Source organism: Leptonotus elevatus, chromosome 15 (genome assembly GCF_054856555.1).
Source record: "Leptonotus elevatus isolate MCC_2025b chromosome 15, RoL_Lele_1.0, whole genome shotgun sequence".
Classification (NCBI taxonomy): Eukaryota; Metazoa; Chordata; class Actinopteri; order Syngnathiformes; family Syngnathidae; genus Leptonotus; species Leptonotus elevatus.
Window position 1 is genome coordinate 896,067 of NC_141253.1, and position 11,497 is coordinate 907,563.

Sequence of the window (11,497 nt, forward strand, 5' to 3'; positions counted from 1 at the left end):
CATCTGTGTGGGCTCATTCACGCACACACTTTTCAAATGGAAGGAGCTTCCATCTCACCCACATTGAAAATAATAATAAACTATAATAATATGTACGTAAACATACTGGAAGCATAAACAATGCTACCAACGCAATTAAATGCAACAAATAGTATTGAGTCGGTCTGCGCTTTTGATTTTGTTAGCATGCTTTGAAGCATTTTTAAGTCCATTGAAGACGATATAATTTTCAACACAATATTTTTTCATATTTTTCATATTATTATCAGACTGTTTTCTCCAATTCGATGGCCTTCCAATGTAAACAAACAATCCCAGCGCCAAAATGTCGAGGGGAGGCGGAGCCAAAATGGCCGCCGAAGCGCCCAGTTTCACAAGTGCCATGATGGCTCGTTTGTGATGCATTGCGTGCCAGGAAATTTGAAATGTATGTCGTTTTGTCGCATTTATCACTCCTCGATTAGAGTTAATTATTCTGTTAAGGATTTCTCCTTTAAGTGGGAAACGTGTTCAACATAAATGTCGGTATACACGACTTGATTCTTCGTATTTACTTACATATCAAAGTTAAAGCTTGAATAAGCATTATTTGAATCAATTACATACATATTACTCAATGTAAGTGTGTTTGATTGTATATTTGATGTACGTATAACGTAAGCTGTCTCAAATGTTAGTTACTCGAGTTGAGTTGTGCCGTTGGCATGTGTTGAACACGTCGAGTTCTCGTTTGTCCCACGATTTGAACGCCGCAAGGCTCCGAGTGGGCGGGGCCTGTTGTGGAGTACAGTCACATGACCCGCCTCGGAGCCAGGCCGACCAATTCCAATATGGTGGCTCGCTTCGCAGGTCTCCGGTTGCTGTTGATGATATTGTTGTCGTGCGGGATCCGGTTGGGCTTGTGCGGCCAGGCGGCGCCGCCCGTCGTGCGCCTGCGCCCGGAGGATCCCGCGGGCCTCGCGTGTATGAAGGGGGGAATCATCTCGGCGCCCCGGGGAACCTCGTTCAAGCTGCGGCTCTTCGGCACCGACCTGGGGAACCGGAACCGGACCTGGCCGTGGCTAGCGTTCGCGGGGGCTTCCGGAGGTCCGGCGGCGGTCAGGGACCCGTGCGGGGACGAGGACAGACGGCGGCAGGCCGCCTTCCAGGCGAAGGAGCCCTTCGCGGCGGAGGAGGACTGCAGCGGGCTGCTGACGGTGGAGGTCCGGCCGGGGGGCGGCGATGGCGGCGATGGCGACCTCCAGCAGAACCTCCATCACTTGTGCGTGCAGAGCGGGGGCAAGTGGACCTCGGCGGGTGAGGACAGGCTGCGCGTGGCCTCGGACGAGCCCGCGCCCGCCGAGCACATCCCGGCGTGGGGCCTGGCGGTGCTGGTGCCGCTGCTGGTGCTCGCCTGCGGGCTGCTGAGGACGGTCCACCTTAGCCTGCTGTGGCTCGACCCGGTCGAGCTCTACGTGATGCACAGCTGCGGTTCCGAGGAGGAGAAGCGCGCCGCCAAGCGCCTGGAACCCGTTCGGAGGAGAGGGAACTTTCTGGTTTGTGAGATGATCATACAAATAACAAAAGGATGCTTTTGAGGACGTTCTCCAGAGCGAGATAAATAAAGTCCCTGTAAAGTGAAGATAAAAAATAATAATAATAAAACTCTCTTGTAAATTTGACACAACACACCCAAACTTGAAGGATTACAAGTACATGGAATGACGCATCTTAATTAACTATAAATACAGTAAAAATGCCATTTGTTCCTGCTATAAAAACGAACAAAGTTGCTGGAAAAATGACTTAAAACGAACTGCGGGAAAAAAAGTGAAATAACGATAAATGAATGGCAAATCCCAAACTTGGGGTCAAGTCAAGTCGTCGGAACCCGAGTCGAGTGGAATCTTACCAAAGTTTTATCTCCCAAGTCCTGGAATCGGCCACGCGATGGTAGTAACTGCTTAAATGATTGATTTGAATGAAAATACCACGAGTTATAATCACTTAAGTGTGACACAAACATCGACATGAAAATGTTTCCATAATTCTAATTCAATAATGATAAATATACATTTGAAAGATTTCGAATTGTCGTAAAAGTGCAATAAGTCAGGCCTTTCATAAATGTAAGAAAATACTTTTAAATTCACGTTCAAGAAAACATAAGATACAAAATAATTGGTCTTTAAGATTCTATTTTGTTGTTAACTTATGGGAAAAAGGAGATATTGAAATCATCGATTCATGGTTTTCTGAATCGATATCGCGCTCAAAAAGGAAACTCGGTTCCTCCAATTAGTTTCCTTTTTTTGTGCATGCGTTTTGCCCGACAGGCGTGCTCGCTGCTCTTCCTGTGCGTCCTGGCCCACTCGACCTTGGGGGTGCTGCTGTTCCGGGTGCTGGGCTCGGTGGCGTCGGCCGCCTTCGCCGCCGCCTTCATGCTCTTCTTCCTGGCCGAGCTGCTGCCTCACGTGGTGTGCTCGGGTTACGGCTTCCAGCTGGCCCCGGGTCTCACCTGGCTGGCCCGGCTCAGCATGCTGCTCACCTGCCCGCTCTCCTGCCCGCTGGGGCTGGTCCTGGACCTGGCGCTGAGGCGGGACATCAGCACCTGCTGCATCCGGGAGCGGGCCATGGAGATGATCCGCACCAGCGTCAACGACCCCTACAGGTGCGGCCGCCCCGCCCCGGCTCGGCGGCAACGCCGGCTGGAAAGCGATTGATGGCGGCGTTTTTTTGCTTGCAGCGAGTTTGTGAAGGAGGAGTTCAGCCGCGGGACGCTGCGCAGCAAGACGGTGGAGGACATCTTGACGCCCCTCAAGGATTGCTTCATGCTGCCCAGCTCGACCCTGCTGGACTTCTCCACCATGTCGGACATCATGCAGAGCGGATACACACGGGTGCCCATCTACGAGGAGGAGAGGTGGGCGGGGGGAGTTTACTCGCGTCAATTGCCACTTCTTGCTGACGCGGGTGGCAAATCCAGGTTCAGAAAGTAAAATCCCTGCCACTGTTTAGCTTTAGCCACGGATGCTAGCTAGCTAGCTCCCTCGCAGTTAAACGAGCACCGTGGGAGCTAGCTAGCTAGCATCCGTGGCTAAAGCCAAACTGTGGCAGGGTTTTTACTTTCAGGTGCTAGCTAGCTAGCTCCCATGGTGCTTCTTGTTTACCTGCTAGAAAGCTAGCTAGCATCGGAGGCTAAAGCCAAACTGTGGCAGGGTTTTTACTTTCAGGTGCTAGCTAGCTAGCTCCCATGGTGCTTCTTGTTTACCTGCTAGAAAGCTAGCTAGCATCCGTGGCTAAAGCCAAACTGTGGCAGGGTTTTTACTTTCAGGTGCTAGCTAGCTAGCTCCCATGGTGCTTCTTGTTTACCTGCTAGAAAGCTAGCTAGCATCGGAGGCTAAAGCCAAACTGTGGCAGGGTTTTTACTTTCAGGTGCTAGCTAGCTAGCTCCCATGGTGCTTCTTGTTTACCTGCTAGAAAGCTAGCTAGCATCGGAGGCTAAAGCCAAACTGTGGCAGGGTTTTTACTTTCAGGTGCTAGCTAGCTAGCTCCCATGGTGCTTCTTGTTTACCTGCTAGAAAGCTAGCTAGCATCGGAGGCTAAAGCCAAACTGTGGCAGGGTTTTTACTTTCAGGTGCTAGCTAGCTAGCTCCCATGGGGCTTCTTGTTTACCTGCTAGAAAGCTAGCTAGCATCGGAGGCTAAAGCCAAACTGTGGCAGGGTTTTTACTTTCAGGTGCTAGCTAGCTAGCTCCCATGGTGCTTCTTGTTTACCTGCTAGAAAGCTAGCTAGCATCGGAGGCTAAAGGCAAACTGTGGCAGGGGTTTTACTTTGTGGACCTGGATTTGCCACCTCTGCTTGCTCGACTGCTCATTTGATGCAAATTTGCTCCGGCTGACTTGCTTGCAGTCGAAAAGTCCACTTTGGCTCTCCGATGAAAAATGCTTCTCGATAGGGCGGTGCCATTCATCGAAATTCAATTACAATTTCAAGAAATTATTACACTCCACAATTACAAAATCAGCATAATTGTAAAAAAATATATATATATTTTTTTATTAATACTAATTTTTGATTTGTTTAAATTGATACATTTGCACTTTTTTTAAGTTTGAAAATAAATAATTAAAATAACTTGCGTAATTATAGTGTTTCAAAGATTTATATATTTGTCTTAATATTTTTTATTCGTCTTTTACGTTGAAACATTTTCTTGTTTTGCATCAAAGCTGCACTCCAACTTCAAGTTTTTGCCAACATAAATAAAGAAATATTGTTATAAATATATATTATCATAAATTCTGTTTGGTCTAAAAGGAACTTACATTACTATAGTGTTTCTATATATATTTTTTTATTTGGTGTGAATATTTGTAAATTTGCGATTAACTGCGAGTTAACTATGCAAATTATGCGATTAATTACGGTTAATAATTGTAATCGACTGGCACTCCTAATATATAAACATTCGGTGCAGTGCAACGTGTCCATTAAATATTACTATTATATTCATATATTATATTACTTAATCTTATATTATTTTTCTAATATGTACATTGTATCGATTTATTTGTGCTGTGTGATGTTTCGTTATATGTTTAAGAAGCGCAGTACACGTTTGCATGTTTTTTTTCATGAAACAGGAAAAGTTGAAGTGCGACTTCCTGTCTTGTTTGTTCAGTAGAATTTTGTGTCCTTGTGAACTTTTAAAAGACTGCAAGTCCAAATGTTAAACTATAAAAGACCAACATATTTATGAAACATGAATGCGATATTGTCTATTGTAATGAATTTCTTGGCTGATTTTTACACGCCGAGCGTTTCCGTCAAACGCGAATGAACGCCGGATTGACTTCGACTCGTGCAGGTCCAACATCGTGGAGATCCTGTACGTGAAGGACTTGGCGCTGGTGGACCCCGACGACTGCACGCCCATGACCACCATCACCAAGTTCTACAACCACCCGCTGCACTTTGTCTTCAACGACACCAAACTGGACGCCATGTTGGAGGAGTTCAAGAAAGGTCGGCCGGCTCGCTCGCTCGTAGCCTCGCCGCTAACGTTAGCTTGTTGTAGCCTCGCCGCTAACGTTAGCTTGTTGCGTTCAGGAAACTCTCACATGGCCATCGTGCAGAAGGTGAACAACGAGGGCGAGGGCGACCCCTTCTACGAGGTGCTGGGATTGGTCACCCTGGAGGACGTCATCGAGGAGATCATCAAGTCGGAAATCCTGGACGAGTCCGATGGCTACCGTGGGTTCTCTCGCTCAGCGTGGAGTTTTTGTGACTCTGCCGTCCCCGAGCCTCATTTAAATAGTCGAAGGGGTTGAACGCAAAACTGAACACACAACAGGAGGAATTTCACACATTGTGGATTGAAATACCAATACCGAAATACCGTTTTGAAAACCTCGCTAGCGCTAATGCTAAAGGAAATGGAGGATCCCGTTGACATGCTAACGAGAAATTAGCATAGACTTCCGAAGTTACTATTCTCAACCGGTGGAAAAATAATCATTATTTAATCGAGTTTACTTTCTTTTCTTTCGCTGTAAGTGTGCGCCACGCTGCCCCTAAAGCCCCTCCCCCGCTCAACTGCAAACATTGGCGAATGTTGAATTTGCAAAACATGAGGTTGTCGTCATTTTTGCAACATTTGAGACAACGCGTGAATTCAAATTTCAAATTCCTCAAATTTGAGTTAAAAAAAAAACAGATTGGAAATGATAATTTTTTATTTCCTTTTTATTAGAAAATGCGATTATTGGACTTTTTTGTGCAGTCAATCGTCGCCGTGACGCGTTTGCGTGCAAGCAACCCCTGTTCATTTTGAACTTATTTCCTGGTCTAATTTTGCGCCATAAAAATGAGTCATGGTGTGTTAACTAACCTCGTCTGTTTCCCGCGCGACATTTCAGTGGACAGGAAGGTGAAGCGTCCGCTGCCCCCGCTGGAGATCCCGCTGGAGCCTCGCAGCGCGCCGGACGAGTTCTCGCTCTTCAAGACGCCCGAAGGCGAGCCCAAGATCAGGACGTCGCCGCAGCTGCTGCTCGCCACTCACCGCTTCCTCTCCAGAGGTGCGTTACTGTCGGCGCTTCGCGGCGGCCATTTTGCGCTGCTCTCTGCACACCCCCCCCGCGTGGCGTGCGTCACGTGTGGCGTGTCTTTGATGTGGCGCAGAAGTGGAGCACTTCAGTCCGGCGCGCGTGTCCGAGAAGATCCTTTTCCACCTTCTTCGGCACCCCAGCGTCAATCAGGAAGTGCACTTTGACCCCGGCAACCGCCTCAGCCCCGCCCACTACCTGTACACGCGCAACCACCCGGTGGACTACTTCATACTGCTGCTGCAGGTGAGAGCGCGTGTGTCGGTGCGAGTGTTTGCGAGAGAATCTGAGTGAGGTCGCGTTTTTTGTCGGCAGGGTCGAGTAGAGGTGGAGATCGGCAAAGAAGGCCTCAAGTTCGACAACGGCGCCTTCACGTATTACGGCGTGTCGGCGCTCACGCTGCCATCATCAGGTCAGGAGTGGAACTGCAACAACAGCACACAATCAGCAAGCCGAGCGATTGGGGGTTTATCAGAAGTAGCAAATTCAGCTCCAGGAAGTAAAATCCCTGCCACAGTTTGGCTTTAGCGCCTGATCCTAGCTAGCTAGCCCCCATGGTGCTCGTTTACCTGCTAGGGAGCTAGCTAGCTAGCTAGCATCAGGGTTTAAAGCCAAACTGTGGCAGGGTTTTTACTTTCAGGTGCTAGCTACCTAGCTAGCTAGCTCCCTAGCAGGTAAACGAGCACCACGGGAACTAGCTAGGGAGCTAGCTAGCTAGCACCTGAAAGTAAAAACCCTGCCACAGTTTGGCTTTAAACCCTGAAGCTCCCTAGCAAGCTTCCATGGTTCTTGTTTACCTGCTAGGGAGCTAGCATCAGGGGCGAAAGCCAAACTGTGGCAGGGATTTTACTTTCAGGACCTGGATTTGCCACCCTTGGAGATCGTTGTTTCTAAAATTGTCTTTGCGGGTGTACAGTGCATCAGTCTCCAGTGTTGACTCAACGTCAATCTCCCCGAGATCCGTTTGACGGGTCCGAAGCGACCAGTCCGTCCAGTTACTGCCCGGACTACACGGTCCGAGCGCTCACCGACCTGCAGCTCATCCGGGTACGTACGTGCGCGGATGGCCTCGCGCTGCGTGAGTACGTCAGGGATGGGCAAACATTGTGTGTGTGTGTGTGATCTTGTTTTTGCTACATAGTGGGGCCCACCTGTCCATGGGGGGCCCTTTTGCTGGGCCCCACAAGTTTAGACCTCTTTTTGAGGGTCAAGACTTTTAGAGTTTAGGTTTGAATTGGGTTATGGTTGAGGTCAGGGTCAGGGTCAGGAATTCAGGTAGCCAATCATGTTTGATGGTTGGGGTTAGGGGGAGGGGCTAGGGAATGCAATGAGATGGCCCCACAAAGATAGTAAAACAAACTTGTGTGTGCGCAGGTGACCCGCCTGCAGTACCTGAACGCCCTGATGGCCTCGCGGGGCGGCGCCGGGCCGAGCCCAGACCCGCCAGAGATCAAGATCCTTCCCAACAGTCACACCAAACTGCTCAACGACAGGAACGCGGCCTCGGCCGTCCAAGGTTAGCCCGGACGGCGGACGAAACGCCCGCCAGCTCTCGCCGCACTAACGTCTGACCACTTCCTGTTTCCTGTTTCCTGTTTCCGGTCCAATCAACTAACACAATTGCACAAATGGTCCTTGTCTTCTCTTTGCCGACTTTCTCCTCCAGACTTGAACTTCTCTTTCTTTGACACCATTGACAACTACTGCTAGCGCGGCAGGTGAACGCGACATCTCCGCTTGTGTGTGCGCGCGTGTGTTAGCTTGTGCTTGTGTTTGCAACTCTCAATTAATGCCTCCTTGCTCTGCTCTCATTCAGATTTCATTTTCTAATTTTAATATTTGTTCTACATTTCAGCATTGTACTGTTTTTATTTAATTTAATTTTTATTATTGGCATTTATTTTCCAATTTTATTTTTTCATATCTTTTTACAAATTATTTTGAATTTTAGCTATTGTCTGTTTTGAAACAATTTTATTTTTAACATTGAATTTCTTGTTCATGTTAGCATTCTGTTCTTAACACTTATTTTATATATTTTTTAGCATTTTAACTTTTGTTTTAATGTAATTTGTTTTTATTTATAATTTCAGCAATATTGCTCTTGTTATATTCATTTTTTGAGCATTATATTTTGCAATTAATTCATGAATAATTTTAAAAAATGACTTCACCATTTACTGTTTTGATTTTTTTTTTTACATTTATGTACTTTTTATTTTCAGATTTTTATTTTTATTCTGTGTTCCATTTTCAAAATGTAGTACTTAACATGCAGTTATATTATTTTCGCATGTATTTATCATTTGTTGTATGTTGTTTTAGTTTTTTTAAGTTGTGTACATCATCATTTTGTTAGTCTCCTTCTCATTGGTCGTGCCCCACCATGTGCCCGCCCCCCTCACTCATGTGTTCTGTGCTCTCATTGGTCGGCTTCTGCAGGTGGAATCGAAGAAGAAGAAGAAGACGGCGGCAAAGAAGAAGAAGAAGGAGAAGGCAGCAACGAGGCTCGTGCGTAGCGACGTCCTCTTCAAGCCTCGATGGATGAGACTGGTCTCCATTTATTTTATGTCATTGTAATTACCATTATTATTATTATTTTCATTAATGTTATTATTACGTTTTTATAAACACTGTGTGTAGATTTTTATTATTTGGTTTTGGTTCGTTGGGGCGGTGCCTTTCTTCTCAATTCAGCATTGCCAGTGGTCACTTTCGCCGCACGCGTGCGCGAGCATCCGTCCCTTTAGACGCAAATGAATCGAACAGTGCGCACTCTCCCGAGGCTGGATGGTCACGTGACCTATCGGGCTGGTTTCCGTGGTTACGCGAGGGGCTGTTTGGGCTAACCCAAATAAGATTTGTCTTTGCCAAACGTCTCACTGAAAAGCTGTTTGAATCTTGAATGACACTTTGAAAAAGATTCCATGCCACGTTTTGTTTGTGCTCAAGCTAGCTGCAGTAGCTCGTTAGCGTCTCCTTGCTTGTTGTTGATTCCTTGATCGTTCGTTTGTCGACAATTTTGTGTGTGACATTTCGACTCATCCTTAACTGGAACCCCAAAATCGCACCTTCAACCCTTGCCCTGTTGTCGCTCCATGTGTGAGCATTAGCGTTAGCATGCTAACCGAATGAAGAAGTAGTGAGTGCACACATTGCCAAATAATTATTTTTTTGCTTTTTCTTGGACCAGCTCATGCTAGTAGTTATCATAATCAAGTGCATGCTAAAGCTTTAGCCAAAGCTAGCAAGGCTCCTTTAGCTCATCGCAAGCTAACATGTCACTTGGATGTTGTTTAAATTCACTTGAGCATTCCTTTGAATCGTAAGGCTACATGCTAACTTTAGCTCCTTTGCCTTTGGAGGTCAATATTAAGGTACTAAGGCAAAGTCAGCTAGCGGTTATGCTAACGTTTTTGTGTTACCCGATCGACTGTCACTAATGACGTGTCGGCCTGCACGTTTGCGAAGGCAATTTCTTGGCACGAAATAGAACTCGCAAACGGGTTTTTGTTTCGTGTGCATTTAAAAGGCTACGAGCTAAACTAATATAAGCTAAACGAAGCTACGGTTGGACAATCGATGTTAGAGATGGTGGATGAGCCGAGTTGACAAAATTTGGAGAGCTTTTGTTTCAGTAGTTTTATGAAGAAGAGAAATGAAAGCCAATAACAAGCTCAGCGTTCGGTTCTCGTTTGCGGGATTAGCAATGGGCTAGTTAGCGAAGTATCACGCATGTTCTCTCATTCTGTTTATTCAATTGCTGTTAGGAATTGATACGCTGTCATCTTCCAGCACGACATCTTGTTTGATTACGAGATTTGTTGTAATAGTTTTACTATACAAATAACTTGTTTGTTTTTTTTGTATAAAAGTTAATGTAAAAAAAAAAAGAAAAATGTCAACGAAGAGTGCAAGCATTCATAAATTACATTAGACGAGTTTGAAGTTGTTGAACCACTTCCTGTTTGTGTTACTTTTTTATAGTTTTATTCGCAGCAGTGACGTTGGATTTAATACTTAAAATGATTAAATTTTCCTAGGAAATAAAGTCTATCCTGTTCTAAATGCATCCGTCTTAGTTTTCTGTTTTTTTTATCATTCATAAATGACGACTTTCTTGATAGTCGTTTGTCAGCGCAGTTATCAACGGCTCATTTGTGACGTAACAGCACCTCGCACAGGCCAACTGTGGAATTGCATCTTCATGAGCAGCACTGCTCCCATTTGATGAACCATGTTTTCATTTTGTCATGTAAGGTTAGCATGTTTGCGTGGTATGTGAACATTTCATGTTTTCATGGCTCACATACTCCGTGTTATCGTGCTATGTTGTCATCTTGAAATGTTTTCATGGTATGTCATATTTGAACATTATACTATCACGTCATGTTGCCGTGATCATATTTTCATGTTGAGTTTTCCATGCTAACATCTTTTCATGTAAGAATTTTATTGTTGTCGCGCTATCATAATTTAATGTCACGTTTTCATGTTATGTTGCATTTTTATGTTATGTTACCATGTCATACTTGCGTTATTGTATATCCTCATCTGATGTTGTCATGTCAAAACCATGTTTTTATGTTAGCGTGTTATCTTGGATGGCCGAGTATCGATACCAGGCCTTTTTTTTTCAAGCAGGCTTTCCCTCCAGCATTTCATTAGCTTGGCGGCCCACCAGGCTTTACTTGCTAACGTCATTATTTTTCATGAACAATTAATTCCTTTGAAGAAAAAAATCCGTTTGTCACTTGCTGTCGACTGAAGATGACCTCACGCATGCTCGCTGACCATCTGTGACGTCATCTTCAGTGGAAAGTGTGTTTTTAAAGGTATTCGTTGTACATGGAAAAATACTGAAGTTCATAATGGACAAACTATTCGCTTTTTACTGCTGAAAATGGCTAATTGAGTCGAGTATCCTTTTAAGTCTGGAAAAGGAACATCCCTTATCACAACGCTGTCATTTTGTCACGTTAACGTGTCATGGTAGCATGTTGCGATTTCATTTCATCTCATGGTTTTGTCCCATCATGAGGCTGACGAGCGTGCGGCAACTCGTTGACCTCACGTTTTGCGCGCGCGTGTGCGTGTGTGAGTGTTGCCTGTGTCAGTCACATTGGCGGCACATGGCAACAGATCTAAAAATAGCATCGTCGTCCTCCTCCTGCACGATCAGGATCAGGCTTGCTTCGAAATACTAACATGTTGACATACTTTCTTCTTCTTTTCCCTCTTCCAACGCTTCCTCTTCCTTCAATGGCTCATTTTTTTATTAAATCTATTTTATGTATATATTTTTGGCATGGGTCGTCACCAAGCCAAGAGAAACACAAGTAGCAAATAAATAATAAGTACATACATTTATTTTAAAAATATTGTTGATATTCAAATTGAGTTTGTCGGCA

General features: G+C 45.3%; 1 protein-coding gene across 2 annotated transcripts; it reads left to right on the forward strand.

Annotated features, from left to right (window-relative positions):
- The first annotated feature begins 777 nt into the window (after nt 1–777).
- On the forward strand, nt 778–10,158 carry cnnm3 (cyclin and CBS domain divalent metal cation transport mediator 3). Of its 2 annotated transcripts, XM_086097244.1 has the most exons (12): nt 778–1,535; nt 2,316–2,650; nt 2,726–2,902; nt 4,850–5,007; nt 5,092–5,235; nt 5,901–6,059; nt 6,163–6,332; nt 6,402–6,498; nt 7,003–7,133; nt 7,461–7,602; nt 7,753–7,804; nt 8,529–10,158. In XM_086097244.1, the coding sequence occupies exons 1-11, from the start codon at nt 795–797 to the stop codon at nt 7,794–7,796; spliced, it is 2,298 nt and encodes a 765-aa protein (XP_085953370.1). In that variant the 5' UTR covers nt 778–794; the 3' UTR covers nt 7,797–7,804; nt 8,529–10,158. The 2 variants fall into 2 exon arrangements, with proteins under 2 accessions (XP_085953370.1, XP_085953369.1); XM_086097243.1 differs by lacking the exon at nt 7,753–7,804.
- Nucleotides 10,159–11,497: the final 1,339 nt, after the last annotated feature.

Excerpts from the sequence above, each read along its gene's own strand:
- cnnm3 (XM_086097243.1), top strand. The coding sequence starts at position 795 with ATGACCCGCCTCGGAGCCAGGCCGACCAATTCCAATATGGTGGCTCGC. Across the intron at positions 6,060-6,162 it reads TCACCGCTTCCTCTCCAGAG|AAGTGGAGCACTTCAGTCCG; the intron begins GTGCGTTACTGT and ends GATGTGGCGCAG. Across the intron at positions 6,333-6,401 it reads ACTTCATACTGCTGCTGCAG|GGTCGAGTAGAGGTGGAGAT; the intron begins GTGAGAGCGCGT and ends TTTTGTCGGCAG.